Source organism: Acanthochromis polyacanthus, chromosome 21, assembly GCF_021347895.1.
Source record: "Acanthochromis polyacanthus isolate Apoly-LR-REF ecotype Palm Island chromosome 21, KAUST_Apoly_ChrSc, whole genome shotgun sequence".
Taxonomy (NCBI): domain Eukaryota; kingdom Metazoa; phylum Chordata; class Actinopteri; family Pomacentridae; genus Acanthochromis; species Acanthochromis polyacanthus.
Window position 1 is genome coordinate 20,081,893 of NC_067133.1, and position 22,272 is coordinate 20,104,164.

The 22,272-nt window shown below is 43.4% G+C and overlaps 1 protein-coding gene across 1 annotated transcript in view; it reads right to left on the reverse strand.

Annotated features, from left to right (window-relative positions):
* LOC110953931 (protein sidekick-2-like) overlaps positions 1 to 22,272 on the reverse strand; it is an 89,569-nt gene that overhangs the window by 31,569 nt on the left and 35,728 nt on the right. Inside the window, 10 exon segments of the mRNA XM_022198161.2 lie at positions 416 to 583; positions 890 to 1,006; positions 1,494 to 1,688; positions 1,795 to 1,878; positions 2,180 to 2,370; positions 2,785 to 2,896; positions 6,466 to 6,599; positions 8,769 to 8,916; positions 9,183 to 9,289; positions 10,870 to 11,032. Of these exon segments, the coding sequence (XP_022053853.2) occupies positions 416 to 583; positions 890 to 1,006; positions 1,494 to 1,688; positions 1,795 to 1,878; positions 2,180 to 2,370; positions 2,785 to 2,896; positions 6,466 to 6,599; positions 8,769 to 8,916; positions 9,183 to 9,289; positions 10,870 to 11,032 (1,419 nt within the window).

Sequence of the window (22,272 nt, forward strand, 5' to 3'; positions counted from 1 at the left end):
TTCGGAACGAGATTTGCTTTCTAGCGTCCTGAGCTTTGGATACAGACCACAACAAAGAGCGATCGCCAGGTAATGTGGAGGTTTTTGTTCACTTCTCATCTCTAGTATGTTGTGGGACACTCGTTGAGACTATCCAAGCCGGTCAGTGTGGGAAGAAAAGCACGTTAGGGCGGACTTTGACGCGGGGGGGCCTCTTGCCCCATACTTTTCGCTAGCTGAGCTGCTAGCTGAGCTGCTAGTTGAGCTGCTAAGCTGCCTGCCTGGCTAAATACTGGAGCTATGTTGAAAATTCATTTCTCCATCACTCACATGTATGAAATGACAGATGAAAACAGACCCCAGGTTGAAAAAAAAACGAAGTTCCCCTTTAAGGGATTTGAAGAAGATGCAAGAAATCATGCACAGTTCTACTTACCCCAGACCACTAGGTCAGCTGAGGCCTCGTCAATGCCCCTCGAGTTACTGGCCATGCAGGTGTAGGTTCCAGCATCAGACAGGTGGGAGGGACTGATTAGCAAACTGCCCGACTCCAGCAGGGTGAACCTGGGCAGCTGGACCGAGCCGCTGGCCAAGACACGTTCACCTGCAGGGGGAGGATGGAAATGATTGATGGTATGGGGATGGAGGACAAGGGAACAAACGAGGGATGGGGGAGGGGGAGGGGGGGGGGGGGGGGGCAAAAAAAAGAGAGAGATTAGGTTATTGAAGAAATGTCAGGGTGAACAAACAAGAGGGAAAGCAGTGCAGCAAAAGCAAAGAAGTAAAGCTTGTTTGGAGAAAATGTATACTTCCACAGCCCTTGTCTAACTTTGACAAGTCAAATTGCTGCAGAAGCAATGTCCCCCCCACCGCCCCAACCCTCCCGACCTCATGCTGTTAGCCCATGCACCTTTTTGCCAGGTGATGGCTGGCCGTGGGGCTCCAGAGGTCTCACAATGCAGAATGACTGACATGCTGTCAATCACTGCGCTGTCAGAAGGGCCGGCGGTGATGTTGGGAGCGATACCTGAGTGGGGAGGGGTCAGCACACACGCACACGCACACACACAGAAACGAGCATACATTCAAACAAAATCAGGTTAGACAGAGGTGATAATGAGAGACATAAACAGCTTTCTCCCTAATAAAGCAGGCTGCAGCTGAGAGCTTAATAGACTTGACAAAAGGGGCAGCTGTCAGGTCTCATTCTCGGGGACAGCTCTTAGAATCTGACAAGGCGCCTCAATCTCTCGACTTCTCCTGCTCATTCTCCGATTCAAAAATAGGCAATAATTGCCCGAGCATCTGAGGTGACAAATCTGTCACTGTGAAGAGATATATAGATAGATGGGTGTGGGAGGGAAGACAGATAGAGGGGACAAAAGAGGATTAAAAATGAGAACAGAGCAGAGGATTTAAGAGCAAAGAAAAGGAGGGAACAGAAAGGAGGAAGACAGGCAGAATTAGGCAGCAGACATGCACAGAGGTGTAAAAAAATGTTCAAGGGGACATACTTGTAACAGCTAGGTAGGTATTTGTCTGGATCTCTCCTGCAAGATTGCGGGCAAAGCACTGAAACATCCCCGTGTCATCTGGCAGGAGACCGTTGATCTGCAGGCTGCCTCCTACCAAAACCCTGTACCTGGGGATCTTCACGGGGCTGATGGGTACTGCGTCTTTATACCACACTATGTCTGGCTGTGGTGTGCCTGCAGATGGAGGAGAGGATGTTTCCTTATCCTCGTCCCTGTTCATTTTATTCCTTTCTTTTTGCACTTTCAAACTTGGCAGAGAGGAAAAACAAACACCACTAACCTCGCGCCTGACAGGGGATGTCCACCACTTTCTCCATTTCAGCACTGATGTGACTTGGTGGCTCTTTTACAAACAGAGGATATTCTGTTTTGATGAAGGGAAAAAAAGCACAAATCATTGCTCCATTACAGTACTGCAAATCAGCACCCAAAAAAAAGAAAAATCATGCGCGCTTTTTATCTTGACCCTTTCCCGGCAAATGAGCATTTGCACCACTCCAGATAACAACATCAGTGCAATTACTGAAATATAAAATGGCAACACGATCTCTCTCTCTCTCTCAAAAATTCGCTCAACATAAGGGTTAGCCTGCTGAGGCAATATTTGGATAATTTAGGCTCAGCTGCTCTCTGCAAGGGTAAAATATACGCTGTAGGTTATTTACCAAGAACGTGTAGGTAAGCCCCAGCGGTGACAGAGGGGACGCTGCTGCTGCGGAGTGACGCCTCACATTCGTAGTATCCACTGTCACTGACTGCAGGCAAGCTGATCACCAACCTGCGGCCAAAATCTCGAATCCCTGTATTGACCACTACTCCGTCTTTCCTCCAAGTTATACTCATTTTGACAAGGGGTCTAGAGGAGAAAAAAAGATGAAAAGGAGAAGAAAAAGAGTAAGAGATATGGAGTGTGTTTTTAATACAGATTTATATTCTGTTTCAAGGTTACGGAGCATTGAGGGAGCAATGGGATACATCTGTCATTCTGATTAAGTCTTTGAATTGGAGATAATAGTCAAAATTCAGGACTGGGATTGTGCAAGATAGGGAGAACAGAGTGAAGCCTTGAATCAAAGGGAAGAATGGCAGAGACATACAAAATGAGAGATGTGCAAAACACTTTTCTATCATGTTCAAACAAAAGATTTCAAAATTCATTTAAATCACAAAAAATATCAGATGTGGAGGTGAGAGAAGGTGCTGGTGTTTTGATAATGCCTGCCTGCATTTGCATGTCTTCTCCTCTGCAGGCGTCTGTGGGAACATTTACCTTGCATTGGCGACGCACTCCATGATGGCTTCGTTTCTCCCCACTGTTACGCTGGTGTTCTTCGGGGAGACGATGATGGAGGGGGCGATGGGGTCTGCGGGTCCTCCCACATCTGTCACACAAGTGGAAACGCAGTAAAAAAGGTGAAAGCAATCTATAAACTGCATGCCACACTCTATATAAGCCCGCACATCTGCCTGCTATAGCCTACTGAGCATGACTACATCCTGACAATGAGACTGACAATCTGTCACTATCACCAGCAGGTAGCCTGAATGCTATCACCCAACTATTAACACCCCTGTCTTTACTTTAGATCCCTTTTCTAGTGCACACAGCATTTTCCTGAGCATGGTGTTAGCCCAGGTGTTAGAAGCCATTATGTAACATAATTGAGACAAACACAAAAAGCGATTAAATGCAGCACCATCACTCACGGGTTTCACGGAGCCTCCAGCCAACCATCGATTCACTGCCCTCAATCAGTGATCTCTCTGTGAATCTGATCTCATTTTCCCTCGCAACTCCCCAGAGTGCGGCTATGGGCCTGTGAACTTGTATGTGTTTGAGTGATTGCGTGTTTATGGTGCCTCGCGTATTGTACACATGTAGGTGCCCACATGAGCCTATTTTCAGGGTTGCATCATGTTAATAGGGTCCCTAATCAAGTTTTAATATTATTATTGTTATTCAGTGCCATTGTCTTGTAAATCTCACCCATTCATGGCTTGTTTTTTTGCAGGATCTCAACAGTGTTACGACAAAGCTTCCTCTACAAGCACTGGCTAAATAAAGGAGCAGATCGTCTGTGTGAGTTCTTACTGCTGTTTGGCTCTTCTTGCTGCATTCAAATCTCCAGCTCATCAGTTCAATACATTCAATATGTTGCTTAGAATACTTGTTTTTTAAAGAAATTCAACTTATGAAATTAGTTTTTTTTAGCCTAAATTATTTTTTTTATGTAAATCACGTCCTTCGACAAATAACCACTGTAGACTGTGCTTTTACAAGTCGCATAATCCAGTAGAAAGAAAATTATTCAAACCTAGTGATTATTTTATGCTGATCTAAATGCTATTAGTTCCTAGTAGCAGTTTCCAGTGTAGAAGGAAAAGAAGGAAAACACAGTAAAATTTACATGCTGCTGACATTTTGCTGGCACATTTTCAGAATAAATTCAGTATTTAGAAATTAAAATATGTGAATTACCCCTAGGCATACTTTAATATAAAGTGTAGTTTGATTTGATGATAATGCCTTATGACTGCATGGAGGGTATAAAAGTAAGTGACCCCAAAATTCATCGTTGTGATGTTTGGTGGATAACAAAAACAGAAAGCAGGTCTTGGAAAGGCAGCATTTTTCTCGCCTTCACCATTTAACCTTTTCATCACGGTGGTAGAAGCGTCATCCTGAGGGTATCGTCCATGTTTTTATCAATCCGCTTATAATAACCAATCAATTCACATAGAACAGCTTTCTGTCAAGTCATCAAAAGATTTTTATTTTTTAAAAAGAAAAGACTAAATCAAACGCTGTGCAATGATTTTCCTCAGTTCGAGGGATTTATGAGGAGAAATCTAAATCACTTGGGTCAGATTTTATTGGCTAATATGTAAGATTACAGAATTCGGCTGATCTGTGTAATTTTTGAGCCTAATTAACGAGTGAGATGTTGTTGAAAGTTAGACTGGCGTGGAGAAGTGCGGAGAAGGGAGGGGAGGAAGAAATGATTGATGGGGAATAATTCAAACACCACTTCGATTAATCTTCCACCAAGAACACTGAGCACTCAAGAGTATGTGACCTGATTTTCTACCATCACCAACCAGTAATGGTATATGATGATATATAAAACATGAATTTATTGATCTGAACCTGTGTGGAGTAGTTTTACACAGAGTGACATTTACACTTTAATTACTACTTGAAGATTTGCGTAAATATCCACACTCACTGAATGGATTTGTTAAATGTATTTGAATGCCATATTATTTGACTGAACATGTATTTTGTATTTGTCGGTGGGACAGCAAAATTTAGATTCCATTTGACTTACCAAAGAACTCATTTTATTTTTCAAAAGACACAACCGGTTCCTCGGCAGACACTAATTAATGTATTGCAGTTCATAAACTCCCAGTGTTGAGAATACCTCAAGTGTGTAATCTTCTAATTAAATTCAAATAGTACACAACACGGTGACCTGCATAGCAAATTCTCACTACTAATGCAACCAGATTCCTGACATCTGTCCACGTTGATTGTAAACCCAAGTCAGCTACAGTGTATTTCACAGTCTAAAGAAAAAACAAAGCAGAGCATATCTGCCTATTTGGAGCATTAGCCGACACCAGGTTTCCGTTTTGCTATTACAGTCAGCTCTGACTCATTTGTATGCTCTCTTAGGAACAAGGTGCTCTCTCTCTTGCATATTTTTTGTCTTTTTCTCCATGGAATTGCTAAAATGAACAAATAAAGCTGTAAAAACCTTATTGACTTTCAAATACAAAATACACCAGTGTGATCTGCAAGGTCAAATTTGGTGATATTCAGTGATATCTGGTCCCCACAGACTGCTGTGTCACGGGTATTGAGTGCTGAATTACAAACACTGCATTAAAGATACAACGATCAGAAGCCGGAGCAGCAAGCAGGAAGCTGTTTCTAAATATGCACAGTTGCACATGCAAGCAGGGTAAAGTGTTCACATGCTAAAATCCACACCACATAAATATTCAAAATCATAGGAGAACCAATGCCAACTTTTATCCAGCTAGTATTGTACAAGGTATAAAATATTCTCATAAATGATCGCTTTAAGAACCGAACAGCTAGAAAACACATGGAGCGGCTCCTTTAATTGGCTGGTTGAGGTAAAAAGAAAACGACTTATTGTGTTGAGATGAAAGTAAGAAAGACTATGTGGGTGAATCTGTGTGACTTTGTTCAGATAAAAGAAGGTGACATATGCGGGAGGATCGGGGAAGCATCGGGCTCATCCAGACTAATGATTTGACTTGTAACCGTGCTTGCATCACGGGTGCCAAACTTTATTTGAAGTTGTGCACATGTTCAATTTATCAGCGAGGCCGACCTTCCAATCGGATGTGTGTAAGAGTATGGTCGTGTGGGTGTGTGTATTTTTAATCATTGCCTGTTTGCTCAGTGTCATTTTCATAAATCAGATTTTTGCAAGGAGCGGTTAAACTGAAGGTCCACTTTATGAGTCTTGTGCATACAGCCAGTCAGAGAGGTGCTGCTGGAGCCCGACCTAAAACATCACCTACGACAGTAATTCACTGCTCAAGCCCGGGGTTAGAGGAGGACTCCAGAACAAGAGGACAAGTATGGTGGTGCAGGTAATAGGTATGATTAGGTTTGTTGGACAAAGAGAAGAGGAACAAGTCAGTAGAGGGCGCTATCTCTGTTTCCTCGTCTTTGGTTGAGCCACCTGTTTTACAGCTGATGTGCTGAATAAATACGAGCACTCAAGTGTTCACCTGAGAGTAATAAAACTTATTTTTTGCTAAATTTTGATCTTCAACAACCTGTTAATGCAGTCTAGTGATGACACAAACAATCTGTTGGTGAGTTGTGTCTTTCGCTGTGTGAGCAAAGAAGCCTGTGCATGCATGTAGACTAGTGTGTGTGTTTGTGTACGTGTGTGTCTGCACTTACTCTCCACTGTGAGAGTAACAGGTTGACTGGTTTTGTTCTCCCCGTTCTTGTCGTTGACTGCTTGGGCATAGTAGCGTCCTGCATCGGGCGCCACTGTGGACAGGATGACCAGCGTGTTGTCCAGGGTGATGGCACTGAAATGCACACAAACCCACACATTTAATTCATTTTGAGGACACCACATCAATACGCATTAATTCCTGCAACACTCACTTAACCTCAGCTTTACCTGAAGAAAGACAAAAACAGCTTCAGGTCGTTTTGAATGTGGTTAAACTAAATTAGGGCCACTAATTTGGCTTCCAATTAAATAGAAATCCCCCGTCAACTGGTGTGCATTTCCAAAATTTGTCCCCAAACACACCAATCCTCACATGCATAAAAACATTAACAAGCACACAAATGCATTCGAATCATTAAATCAGTGAGTAGTTGTATCTCGGAGTCAATAAATCCAGAGGGTAAACTGACACACAAATACACGCATACACATAAATTATGTCTGTAAACAAGCACACGACGACATTTGTTTATGATCACCATCTCGTCTAACACAGCATCTTTAAGGAGTAGTTCAGAATTCCTCCCTTATTACTGATTTTTGACCACGGTAGCAGTTGCTCAGCTGCCCAGTTATCTGACAAATTAATTGGTACTATGACAGCTTGGTGCCACAGACAAACTTTGGTGTCTGCATATTTGAAATATATTCGTAAGATGCAAGTCACGGTCAGAGTTCATTTTAATGTGACCTACCCCACTCTACAGAGATACAATGGTGAGCAGATTAGGTATAGAAATAAACACAGCTATGTGTCTTCTAACATCTGTATTCTTTTTAGATTCATTATAATATAATCCACAGTTCTGTCTACATGTTAGCTTGGCTGATTTAAGTAGTTTCTTTTGGATTTAAAATAGATCTTTGATTTGTATCACATTATTTTTACAATAATTGTGACAAACTATACAATGTCAAAGACAACACTACTCAATGTACTAAAAATTGATATGAAACATCCAAACCTATCTCTCTGCAACCTTTTCTATGACTGCTGTGGCCCCGCAGCCTCTGGGATGACTGAATGTTGGTTGGACTGATAGTCTGAGACATTTGTGAAGGGCCCGTTAAATGAGAGCTGACATTAAGCGCGCAGCCCGATAACGCTCTTTGCATCTGCCAGCATCTGCCTGATCGGTGTTGGATAAACAGACACACTGCAGGACAATTAGGAACCACAGCTCTCACAGAGCCAGCAGACACTCAATATAAAAGATGCACACAGCAAAATACACACAGACACATACACACCTGTGAATATCAATGTGGCCTGACACAAAGTGAGCAAACAAGCGGTAAATGCAGAGTGTCCTGTCAGTACCTCTCATTGTCACAAAGCAAAGTTTCGCCGCTTCACTACTGATAAGAGTCAGCTGCCCAGTAACCAGCTCTGCAATTGGTCAAACCTCATGGAAGGGGCTGAGATTTTTCTTGCAATTCACCTCAATGCAGTGTTTTGTTTTTTTCTTTCTTTTTTCAGCAATACAGGCAGAGAACACATGCCCCAATGTATTCTTCAAGCAAGAGCATGCAACTCTGGGTAAAAGTGGTCATGTCAGCTATGACATAGTGGAGATGGCTGCTGGATAATAGACAAAAAGACGGTTTCTGAAGAGTCGTGGACCGCCTGCATCTGTTCGTCTCGATGGCAAAATTAATCTCAGATGATTGCATTCACACTCGGAGCATGGCCCATATTAATATACAGTCACCTACCAAGCTCCCAATGTACGGCCTCACACAGATTCCTACCACGTGCCCACACACACACACATGTACACACACACACACACACACACGAATCCAACCAGGGGTGAGTGCTGTCAGTCAAACATATCACCAATTGAGGCCTTTTGTCCAATTTTGTCTAATTGGTTCCCCTGCTGCCTGCTCTATCTCTACCCTTCAATCATTCCGTCTGCCAAGTCAATAGGGGCGATATAATAACCCACTTTATCACAGAGAGGTGATTCAATGATGAACACAAGGCCTGCGCCAGCATTCGTTCATCAACTATTCTGCTCAACTTCTACTCATGGCGTGTGGGGGGGATTGGAGAAAATCTGCGAGCAGTATTGAACTTCTTAGAGTTCTCTGAAGTGAAAGATATTCTGCTTCAGCAGCTCTGCATTCATCAACAACTCATATGAGAGTACTTGTTCAGACAAGCACAGAAACACATGAGTCACATGTGTACAAGCTCAAACCAAAAGAACCTGAGCTGGGGTGAACGTAGACTTACATGCGGCTGCTGGAGGGAATCTTACGCCCATCTCTGAACCAGGTGATCTGGGGCCTGGGGAAGCTGTGTATCCGTGGCGCATGGATGAGAGCTCCCTCGCCCTGAGATACAGTTTGTGACCTCTCACCCTCCACAAAACCACCCATATCTAGCAGAGACAAAAAGTGAAGGAGACAAGAACAAGAAAAATTAACGCTAGCAGCAGAAATGTTGGAAATGCATGCCAACAGAAAGGGTGGAGAAAGAACTGCTTTATTCTCATCAATGTTATGGATATTTTTAAAAGCAAAGCTTCTTAAATGAAAATGACTCATCCATATACTGTGCGTAACAAGCCTTTCATAGAGGGCCCCCCCACCCCCCTCGATTAATTCACCAGTACTGGGGGACACATGGAAAAACACCCGTACTTACAGGCAACCTGCACTTCAGTACTGCACTGCATTATAGCACCCACTCGGTTTCTCACAATGCAGCGGTAGTGGCCAGCATGCAATCGGTCCAACGAGGGGATCAGGTACCTAATGGGCACACACAACACAAGTGCAATTAGTCATCATCAGCATGACAGACAGCGACATTTGTCATCTTGGCGCTTTTATCACCCACACTCAAGACGCTAAATTAATTGAGATGTTTCACTAGGCACCTGAAATACGGCTTGAACGGCATTCCACTTAGCTGTAACACATAAATGTTCTAAAACAGGAATAAAACTGAGCACGCCTCAGGTGTGATTTGGTGCTGGTGTAATGCTCAACAGCAGATAGTAATCTAAAGAAATAAGACTGCAATTTTAATGCAGAGACAGGTGAGTTTCTAACTGGCAGAAATCCTATTGTTAATGTGCATCTTCAGTCAGCTGAATAGAATCAGAGGAGCATCTATCACATGTTCTGGGCAGCCACAGCTATGTCTCTCCCCTGACGCGCTTTCATGTTAAATAGTGTGGGTGAAATGCTAGCTAGGTAACCCAGGAGCTTAGTTTCCTTTAATCGGTTTTCTACAGCCACTTAGGAGTGTGGCATCCGCCCCGGCCATGTTCCCCTGCACTGCAATTCATGGGTAGAGGTGGGTGGGTGGGGGTTGCAAGGGGAGGGGGGGGTCTGATTAAATGGATTCCAGTTCTCCTCTTTGATCAGTGCTGGTGAAGAATAACAAGCAGAGGGCTGGCCTGCGAGGCAGACCCAGAGACTAAGCCACGTGAGAGCACAGCCAAATGCTGAGGAAAGAAGAGCGAGAGAAGAAGATGAAGGAGGGTAGAAGGGGGGCAGAGAGAGAGAGAGAGGATGTGAGAGAGGCAGAAAAACAGACCAGGAGAGGTTTAGTGATAGCAATCAGACAATACCACCTGAGAGTGTCAGTCCATGTCTAGAGGTCTGGTCAGGCTGTGAGCTGAGTCCAGAAAACAGGACTAGAACAGAGTATAAAGTGATTTTCACTGGGCTGTAAGTGTGACCCGCGAACACACATGCAGGCGTACTGGCACAGGAGCATACTGCACATGTACAAATGGGCACAGCGATGCATACATGCATACGCACACAGAGGTCTTGTTAGCACAGGCAGAAAGTTCTCTTCTACATTCTGTGCTGCTGGTAGAAATCTTCAGCATTTTGTTTAGAGGCTGAAATAAGTAATGAAACCCATCCAAAAGAACTCCACGGTCAGTGAAGCAGCTTCTCACTGCTCACAGAGCAAAGTACCCCACCCACACTGTACTAGTTGATGAAAAATATGCATTGTGTGATTTTATTGCTGCAATAATGGTTCCAACAAACAGCAAGAGAAAAAGAGATGAGAAGAGACGAGTTATCTGCTCACACCATCTCTGAATGTTGAATACAGTGTGAGATACAAATCGGAATAAATTTGACAATCCCCTGAACACAAGATTTTATGTTTCAAGGGAGATATGCAGCCAAATCAGTTCTGAATAAATCCATAGAAATGAGTCTGAGATATGAATAAAAATGAGCAATTGTGCGATTAGTTGCAATTAAATGCTGCTAAAATGTCCTCATGTAGTAGGATAATTATAGTTGATGAGTAAAAAAATGATAATAGAATCAGCTCTGGCAAGCAAGGTTGCATTCCTCACCTGTATTCCAAGGAGAAACGTGTAAGCTCAGTGCCATTGTAGATCCATTTGAATTCCAGGGGCCAGCTGCCCTCAGCCATGCAGGTGAGGACCAGGCGGTTTCCCTCTAGGTGAACCTGGGTCTGAGGAGGCTCCATCTTAAAATAAGGAGGGACATCGTCTACTGGAAAGAGAAAGAGAAGAAGGGGGAAAACTGAGAGTGATACAAAAAGACAAAAGGGAAAAAAAATCTGTAAACATAAAACAGCAAGAGGGGGTAGTCGGTAGAAATGGCAGTGATTCAGTAACCTCTGTGAGGAGACTCACAACACAATTTCTGCAATTCACAGGAAATGAGGACTCAGAACAAGCCTTTTCCATTTTTCTTCTGCACTGATTGGGAACTTGAAGGTCAACAGAGAAGCTTGCCAAAAAGCACATGGAATAAGTTGTTACCGCAAAGCAGCTTACTCTTTTATTTCAAATTGAAATGTGCTGGCAAAGAGGTAGAAGAGCAATTTGTGCTGCAGAAGAAGTGTAAATGAACACTCCCATACCTCTAGATCAGTAAAATAAAAAGGGATGGGGAGGGAGACAGGGAGGGAGAGGAAGACGGAGAGAAGAGGGAAGTAGTCAGAAAGCAGATGGAGAAAAAATATAGCAAAAAAAAAAAGAAAGAACATAAGCAAGTTAGAGGAAGAGAGAGAGTGAGAAACTAGGAAGCCACAGGGGGTAGGGGTGGTAAGGGCTGCTTTAGAAAACACAAAGTTTCCCAGTCTTAAAACCCCTTCTCTGACAGGATGAGTTATGCTCTGTGCCTCCCTTCATTTATCTTTATAGTTCCCTAATGCAGCCAGATTATACAGGCCCCATCTGCAACACTGCACACAGCCAGTGCAGCCACAAAAAGCCTTTAAGGTGATACGCAAGGTCCAGGGCTGAGCTTGGAGACAAAGTGCTTTCATTTGGGCTGATGAAAAAGGCATGATCAGACCTATTGATCCGTCTGCCTCACCAGCCACGGGCGACACTGAGCCGATTGTGCCAGTGTTTGTGGCGGGCTAATTAAAGTCTGTATTAATAGTTGCAGTAAGCTGCCAAGGCCCGAAGCACACCCGGTTCTACGTCTACCGCACTAGCTGACTCACTCTCACGGCTGATTACTGGAGCCTCCCTTGCTCTCCACACCCATACACGAGTTCACACTCAAGATTTATGGCAGTAAATGCAGAGGATGGTGTGGCGGAACTAGGTGAACGTGAGGGCAGCCTCGCCGAGCAGGGAAGGGGATACAGAAAATTGAACCTGATTGAAACTGTAAATAAAAGAATGACTGTGCACCTCTGTGTTTCACATCGGCGGCCAAGCGTGCAGCGTACACACCCACAAAAATATATAACAGCGCATACACATACACAACATCACACACAATACCTGGCTGCTGCTTTTCCCCTTTTCAATCACACCAATCACAAAAAGAGGCACACGGATACCAACCATCACATCTCTTTTTCACTCCAAAGCAGTCTTTACATTTTTTTTGCTTGTTTGGTAACAACAGTACCAAACAACCTGGCTAATCTCTTCTTTCGACTACCCTTGCACCCATGCTTCTCGAAAACAAACATTGTCGAACCCAAAAGACACCTGAAACCAATCCTTGCCTTAGACCAAATGGAGGAGCCGTCCCTATTTTCGCAGGTACTAGCTGCTGGAGTGGTAGCTTTTCTGTAATTTCATCCACTAGTAAATGCATTCGTACTTCACACACACACACACACACACACACACACACACACACACACACACACACACACACACACACACACACACACACACACGTGCATGAAATCCCAAAACATTCACTTATGGCTGGAAAAACACAGGCAACACCCAACCACTTCCAGCTGGTTCAGGGGCTCGGTGGCTACGTGCACTTAGCGGTGCTGCTCCATCAACAAGCCACCATTAGAGACCCGCACATGCAAAAAAAAAAAAAAAAAACAGATTCACACATCGATCGTCTGAGGCAAGGAATATGCATAACACTAAGTTACTGATGTGAAATTGTGGAACAGCGAATTAAGTGCCCTGTAATCACCACTGTGGTTACCCGTTTCAGTCCCATTCATTGGTTCACATTCGCTCTGCTTCAAATGACCAATTCAAATGAGCCCTGATTATGAATCCCTGAACACTGGTTATCTGTGGCACTTGTGACCAATTTCACATTTAGGCGAAAGCATATGCTTCCAAGAGCAGAGCCAGCTTTGGAGAGAGAAAAGTCTGTCTTTAACACGAGCGTGCTAAAACGGAATCTCGAGTTGTGCTGCAGAATCCAAGAAAAAAGATTACTCTCTATGTAACACCCATCTGAAGCTATCTCCTCTTTGAGACTCGGTGAGAAGTTAAATGACCACTGACCGCCAAACAGTTTTTGCAGCTGAAAGAAGACAGGACCAATTCCTGTGCACACTGCCCTTGAGGAGCTAATGAATTTCCGACTGAGAACTTCTTGTCTGACCCTAATTCTGGCCTTCTACACTGTGCTTTGATCTATTCTAGACAGTAAAACAGAGGTCATTCTATACTGACACATTTGTGTCTGTGGTAGACACTGTATGTGTGGTGACACAGGCAGAATTTTGTTTTCAATGTGCCAGTGATGGCAGAAAAATATATTTGAGTGAATATATGCAGTGTAGAGGCATTTACTGTGTCAAGGTAAGACTATTCATGCCTTCTTTTCCATCATGAAGATGTGAACTTTCCCATGTAAGCTCATAGAACAGTGCAAGGTTCTGGTAATATTAAGTGTGTACATTAGAGACGGCACATTATATGTAACAATGGTGCTGTCACTAATATGCCGGGCTACTATGTTCCCATCCACTATGATATGATCACCGCTGAGCTGATCATAAATATGGTGTCATCCAGTTTTTAGAGCACTAAACTAGAGTATGGCAGATGTCAGCCAATGTTAGCTATCACAGATATTATTTTCTCAGTATCATCACTGTAACCTGAGCCCTCTATCTGTGTGTATATGTAGATAGATGTAGAAGATTGTTCACTTTCTAAATAGCAGTATTGGCATTTGCCACACACATTCAGTATCTTTTGTTGTTTTATTTTTTTTTCTCTCTTGCTGTTCTGTCAAGCATTTTGTGTTACATTTTAATTATATGAATATTTATTTATGTAAATCAAGTCTGACTGATTGACTGATTGACTGTTAGTGGCTTATTTTTTTTTGGAAAAGCCCTCTGGGAAGGAAGGATAAAAAAGAACACTGGCAGGAAAAAAGTGCTGCTACCTCCATTCCAATGAAGAATAAAAGAGGGAAATGGCGGCACTGGCAGGTGCCTGGCAGTACCTGCTGCAAGCTTCAAACCCAGATGGAAAGCTGGAGGGCAGTCCTTCTGGACCAGGCATTCCTGCCGCACTACAACCAGAGATAAAAGTCAATTGAAGTCAGCAGGGCAAGGGTAGACCAAAAACTGGCACGGACCTGCCAGGAGGGCTTTTAATGTGGCTGCTGTGTAGAACAGCTGCCCCCAACAGTCAATCTGCACCACCACAGAACCATTCACCACAGATATAAAAACACCTTATTCTAACCTGACAGCTGAGGTTGAATGGTGGCATGGCTCCAGCCGGGTCCCCTGCTGCATACACAGAATTTTAATGGCCGTGAGACAAAGACCACAGGCATCGGGGCAGCTTTATAAACCTAAGCCCATTGTGCTCTCCATTACACCACGCTGGCATGCAATCACACGGACGGTGTTCACATTCAGCTTTTGTCTTGTATTCCTCCTCTTGCTTATTTTCACCTCCTTACCCTAGCCTCACTCCAGCAGCAGGGAGCTCTTCCTGCCCTCTGTTTAATCCTCAGGCACCTGTGTTTTAGTCTATGTAACCACATCCTATCTGGCACTCTGCACAACTGTATCATTGAGATACAGCAATAGCTGATAGAGGAGCCCCTGCCTGTCGAAACATCTCTTGTTATCCACTCTTACTCTTCCTCAGTTTCTCATCTCACTCTGCCTTGCTATCTATTTTCTCCACCTCTCTTGCTGTCTTCTTGCACACACATACATATGCACATAACTTTCCTGCTTCATCGACCACCTTCAGTCTGCCCCATGGTGCATCATGTCATCCAGGGAAATTTAGAGCTGTCATTTAGCCTCTCCAATTGGACTTTAACACTTGAGCTGGGTCATGGTTAGTCTCTCTGATGGAGGTTATGCAACTGTCATGGCAGTGACCTTGGCCTAGTAATGGGTTGGTGAAAGGGTGTGGATTGGGGGGGTTGATGGAGGGGAGTTAAAAGCATCTTAAAAGCTGATGAAACTCATCCCTTATGGATACACACATGCACTAAAAGGAAACACGTATACACACACACACACACACGCATAGACAAGAGTTGTCTACTACTATTCATTTGTGGCTTTACAAACTCAGATGAGAACGTTTGGGTCAGGGCATTAAGCTCTTTGTACAAACACATAAATACATACATCCCCCTGTGAAAACACGGTCCGTTCTGAAGGTCAGGCTGATCACACGCTGTCACCGTGACAGCAGGTAGAGAGCAGATTTACACTCCATCACTTAGGTGACTCAGAAAGCGGGGCCGACGCGTAAGGAGGGATTAAGAAAGAGGGTGAACAAGAGAAGACAGGGAGTAGGAAGAAAGAGCGATGCTGAAACAGATGGCGAGAGAAATGCGGGGCTTAATGATAAAAAACAAAGAGAGATGGAGAATTGATGTAGGGTGAGATGAGGAACTGAGAGGGGGAGAAAGAGAAATGAAAAGAGCTGGTAGTGGTGAGGAGGGAGTTGTCCTCCAACATCAGGCTGCAAGGTGAAGCGACCCATTACAGTAGAAGCCAAACAAGCAAGCCAGGCCTTAAAGACAGGGAGCGGAGATGGAGAGCCTCCATGTACCCCTGCATTCATTTAGAGAAATGGCCCATGGATCTACATCTGGATGCTGCATCAGTGCCAGTCCATCACAACTTGATGTCCCCTCCTCTCCGCCCCGCCAACCCCACATTTATGGCCTCTAAATCATGTTTGCTTGCCATACAAGAAGACTATGCACTGTATAAAATCTTCTGGTATCTATGTTGTGGCAATATAGACTTCATGACATGCTTTTAAAGGCTCATACAGTCATGCTCTCTGCTCAATGGAAGAGATGAAGCAGGAATATTGACTTTCATGTTAAGTTGTTGAAAATGTTTTTCTTTTTGATGCCGCGTCTGCTTTGATGTAGCAGGAAAAGTCCTCAGGTCGCTGCAGATGAAATACCGCCTGCATCCCAGCTGTGTTTAGTGGATTGCCACGGGTTAATTGATGTGTAATTGATGTGATTAATTGAGGTGTAATGTAGCGCGGTGACGTGTCTGGGATCCCACTTGCTGCAGGGCCTGTGTGTGTGTGTGTGTGTGTGTGTGTGTGTGTTTAGGTGTGTCTACATGAGACTACGGCAACACAATTAGAAGCAGTAGCATCCAGCCAACAAATGGAGATTTAATTAGGAGTGAAGACGGAGCGGGAGGCCAGTCAATGGGCAGCAGATTGAATTATCTGGACACACACTCCAGCAGGCAGCGCAGACAAATTCACAGTCGCACACATGCTCAAGCACACACACTCTTTCTGTTTGGAATTCTTCCCTGTTTGCCTCACTGCTCCTCTGAGTGCTTTCCTCTACCTCTCTGCTATGCTCTGCCTGTCTCAAACTATCTCCCTCTTTTTGATTCTCTCCTCTTTTTTCTCTTTCCATCTTAAGTTTCTTTCCCTTTTTCTCTTTCCCCCACCACAATAACAGTTTCCTCTCCATGTGTTGTGGCAGTCTCTCCTTCTTGGCGGCCTTGATCTCTCCCAATACAGTAGTTTTCATACTCTCTCTCTCTGCCCTCTCATCAGTTGTCATCTCCCTGGCACGCACTTTTACTCTCCATGTCCCTTTCTTTTGAGCTCTCTGCCAAGAAGTCTCTCCATCTTTTTCGGTCTCTTTGCACCACTCCTTACTCTGTACTCTCAATCTTTTAGTCCTGCTCTCTCATCCTCCTTAGCAGTGTTTCTGAGTAGTAGTATATTGCATGGCACACCGAGGGACATGTCTCTGATATCCAGGAGCCTAATTAGCAAGTCCAGCTCCTGGCAGAGAACACGGCACGCTGAGGAGCGCAGGCACAAGGCCTGCCGTCAATTAATGAGACCTCGCACACCCACAACCGCCATTACACGCCCTCTGCTGCATCAAATCTCCAGTCAGCTCACCCTTGTCCGATGAACAGTGGGAAAACCACAGTTGAACTGTTAGATGTAAAAAAAAAAAAAAAAAAAAAAAGTTGTATCTTTAATCATCAAGGGACAGATATAGCTTTGTAAAATATAAAGCTGGGATTTTTGGTTGACTTTTGTGGCACTCAAATAAGATTTACAACTTGTAGCAGCAAGCTGTGAACATATTCTTCGAACTGCCAACAGATCAATGTATCAACTTAGGAATGTAAGCCAGACACAAGGCAATCTCTTATTTTCTAAGGACAAGATATATGAAATTGTTTTGTCTACGCGGAGCGAGGTTTAGAGAGCTCTTATGGGTAGAACACAGTGGGAAATGGTCCAGGCTTTCCAACCTGTGTAGTGTGTGTGACTGACATCACAGTATTATTTCCCAGGTGTGACAGACAGCTTCTACGATCTGGAGGAAGAAGCGAGGTTTTGTGCGCCAGATCACATACACGTCTCTTTTCTGACTTTCCTCTTTTCTCGTCTCGCTGGGGAGAAGGCAGATGGTAGCAGGTGGGGGAGAAATAAGTACAAATTTTATCTTGATCTCGGTGAGAGCTAATTGAATTTTGTTTGAAAGTGAAAACCAGCGAAAGCAGCACAAAACAGATAAATGGCAGTAAGTGAAAGAAATGGCAAATAAAAACAGTGAGAGCAGCATCGGGAATAGCAGGCGGCCAGCCTTTTCTCAAGGCATGAGAAGGTTGGAAATAGGCCTAAGTGAATTTAGAAAGTAGGGCAAAGACTAACGGAATAAATAAATAAAATAAACAAACGCGTTGAAATGTGAATTCCACAGGGCCCCGGGTCATTAGAGTTAATACTGTGCGTAATGCCATCTGCTGCGATTGTTTACACTAGGCTGGATAATTAGATCCTAATTAGTAGATGGTATGGTGGGGGAAACATTATTTCACACGCATCGAGATACAGCTAATCAGATGCACCTGCAACGCTGTGCTGCCTGTCCATCCTGGGACCTGTGGGTAGCTCCGTGAAGATGTAGCTATTAAGACAGGTCCTGATTTAATTGCTTGATACACCAAACAGAATCTGGATTTTTGCCTCCTTCCATTACCATATAGATAGAGTTGCACTTTTTTGGAGTCATCTTTCCACTTGACATTGGGAAAACCTGTCTGCTGCTTGTTCTCCTGTGTGCATACACATGTGTGCCTGTGCATTAAAATGCGCACAAATGTTCTCAGCCTTGCATGTTTGTGACTGTGTCACTTCAACATAAAGACACCAGAATATTATCAGGCAAAATGCATGGACTCAAACTGCCATGTCCCATCCGTGCTTTCCTCCCCAACCGATCTCTTTGAACCTTTGAATGGGAGAGATACCACTGGCATGCTAATAGTGTTTTGCTAAGTGCGAGGTATCACAGCGCCTGCCATTATAATGCATGCGTGTGGAATAGCTGGTGATTGTGATTCTTATCAGTGTGGCAGAGTGCATGGGCGCCAAGCAGTGAGTGGCAGGGGCTGGCAGTAAATGCTAATGGCACAGAGCAGCTGACAGAAGAAAGAATTATTATCTCCCTTCATTACATTTACACGGCCTGCCTGTCGGCCTCCCCTTCCTTCCGCCGGGCCCAGGCGTGAACAGCAATCAGTGTTGGCAACGCTTTATTTACCTGTTTTGCAGAAGAAAAACACCTTCTTTGGTGTGAATGCATCATCCACTCAGGGATTGGGATCACACTCACAATAGGTCACACAGATTCGATTACATGTGAGCAATAACAGGGCTGGGAAGACTTAGGGATGGTGTTTGAGTAGAGCTGGGCATGGAGTGGATGCTTATTTCATCTTCTCTAATTTTGGTGGAGGTCTGGAGTGTAGCAGGATCGTCACCTTTGTGAACAGGGCAGCCGCTGGGAGCACAGAGTCTCTGTTCCTAATTGAGAATTCGGGAGTGTGAGAGCTGACAGAATGAAGCTTGTCACATCACTGCCTCTCTACAGCACATTAAAGATAGCCCCCCTGACCACTATTTTCTTCCATCATCCATGCTAGAGCACCAAATCCTTCTGTGTGATGGTGTGACAGCTACCCCATCACCCCCCCACCCACCCCCAAAAATATCACTTCTTTCTGATGGAACCTCAAAGCTATCAGCCTCGTATACCAGGCCACATCTCTGACCTCGGAGACATTGACAGTCTTCATTGTTAGTTCCTGCCTCTGAAGTGCACATGCACCCTGAGCAGCAGGGAAGACAGAGGAGGAACACTGCTTCTGTGGCATTGTGTGAAGACAGGCAGCCAGCTCTACGCCAGCAGGCAGACAAAGATCTGAACGCCCTGACATTATGCTAATGGTGGCGTTTGGCTGGTGCTTACATGACTTCACACCACATTGCTCATCTCAATTATCAGATACAGTAACGGATGCTGGGTGAGAATCATGCAACTTGAACAAAGCAGGAAATTCTCAGAGATTCTAATTGTTTTGCTATCTCCACATGATCCTTTAAAATGGTTTAGCGCGAGCAACATGACTTGTTAAAACTGGGTGAGCATAATAACGTCCTGTGTGAATACTATAAAATTATGCATGCTTGAGAATGAAAATAATGAATATTGATTAGACACTAATTCTGATATACCACACAAGAACATTAAGGATATGCATTCTCTTCTTTCTTGTCTGCCTAGATAAGTACACTATTTAAGATAACAAAGTGGATATCTGTCCTCTAATTTGATTATATATTTGTTATACACACGACCAGTCAAAAGTTTGGACACATGTTCTCATTTAATGTTTTTTCTTTCTTTTATGACTATTTACATTGTAGATTCTCACTGAAAGCATCAAAACTATGAATGAACACATATGGAATTATGTAGTAAACAAAAAAAGAGTGAAATACGTCAAACATTTTAGATTCATCAAAATAACTACCCTTTGCTTTGATTACTGCCTCGCACACTCCTGGCATTCTCTCAGTGAGCTTCATGAGGTAGTCACCTGAAATGGTTTTCACTTCACAGGTGTGCCTCGTCAAGGTTAATTTATGGAATTTCTTGCCTCTTAATGGTGTTGGGACCATCAGCTGTGTTGTGCAGAAGCCAGGTTGATAAACAGCTGACAGCCCTGTTTGACAACTGTTAGAATTCATATTACGGCAAGAACCAATCAGCCAAGTGAAGAGAAACGACAGTCCATCATTACTTTAAGAACTGAAGGTCAGTCAGTGAGGAAAATTGCAAAAACTTTGAATTTGCAGTCAAAAAAACCTTCAGGGCTACCATGCCATCCCATTTGGTTTGCATTTAGTTAGACCATCATTTATTTTTCAACAGGACAATGACCCCAAACACCCCAGGCTGTGAAAGGGCTATTTGACCAAGAAGGAGAGTGATGGAGTGCTGCGTCACATGACCTGGCCTCCACAGTCACCTGATCGAAACCCAATCAAGAAGGTTTGGGATGAGATGGACCGCACAGTGAATGCAAAAGGGCCAACAAGTGCTCAGCATCTCTGCAAACTCCTTGAAGACTGTTGGAAAACTATTTCAGGTGACTACCTCATGAAGCTCATTCAGAGAATGCCAAGAGTGTGCAAAGCAGTAATCAAAGCAAAGTGTGGTTATTTGAAGAATCTAAAATACAAAACATATTTTGACTTATTTCATATTTTTTGTTTACTACATAATTCCATATGTGTTCAGTTTTGATGCTTTCAGTGAGAATCTACAATGCAAATAGTCGTGAAAATAAAGAAAGACCATTAAATGAGAAGGTGTGTCCAAACTTTTGACTGGTAGTGTACATACAATCCAATCTCCTGTGTACTTTATCAACCTTCTCTTCTCAAATGTCTCTAATTTTTTTTCCAACTTATGATTAACGTAGCAAGCCGCACATTTATACTTGGAAAGACTGTCATTTTGATCTAAAAATTGCAAGCTGCCTTACAAGAAAACCAAACCCCTTAATCAATAGTTCGTACAACACTCACAACATAACTACAGCTTGGAGCCTGATGCCAACGATGCTATCTAATATGAGGTTGATGATGTTTTTCTAATTATATTCTTAAGCTTGCACTGAAAACACTGATCCCAGTGCTGCTGCACTGATGTCGGCAGGATTGTTTTCTTCCATTTCGGATGAGAGCAAAGATTAAAGAACAAAATCTACCCCTTCCTATCCAAGATTCAAACTTTTAACCCTCTGCACTCCGACACACATGAAAGAGAGAGCAAAGTATGGAAAGGTGTCAAGGAGTTTTAAAATTGTTGAAAGTAAAAACCAAGGTTAGCTCTATTATTTTTTTGCACAGCCTTATACATATGCAGGAGCTCTTTATATACAAAAAGGAATTACAACCACAGCAATTTTAGCCTTCACACAATGTCACGTATATCCTGGAGGTTATCGTTAGAAATTACATAAATTTAAATAGGGACACCATCTTCTATCAGGTTAATGTATTCAGTGAGTATTTTTTTCACCATTGTGTTATTGAAATGTTCCCACCGCTGCTCTTAACACACTGGTGTTTAAAAAAAACCCTGAAAAAAATCATACTGGTAATGCTCTGAACTTTCTTTGCCTCTAAGGACCTACAAAGCGGAGGGATTGACTGTTGTTGGCTGCAATTGCAGACTGAAATATGTGCGGACGATCAAGCAGATAAGGCATAATGTTACTGGCGCCCAAGCAAAGGCGTGAGTGATTTGAAGGCTTAATGCGGCCCTCCACACCACACAGAGTTATAGCCTGTGATTTGCATCATAAACGTCTGTTAAATTTCCACTTTTGGAAATGAATATCACTGAATGACAACCTGACAGGGAGCCAGATGGGGGAGGTAGGAGTGACACTTTTTTCACATTTGTATTTTCCACCCATGATGAGACCTAATTCCATATTACTACATCTATAAGCCTTGCATAAATACACATCAAATGGCATTTTTTTCAAACCTCATAATCCCTGGATAATCTTCATCTACAATATGAGCGACACTAAATTGGAGGGAAGATTCACAAATGAACATATTTACATCAGTCCCATTAGTGAGACACTGAGGAGATGCTGCACAGAGATCTGCTGCTGCTTTGAAATGCCTGGAGGCACT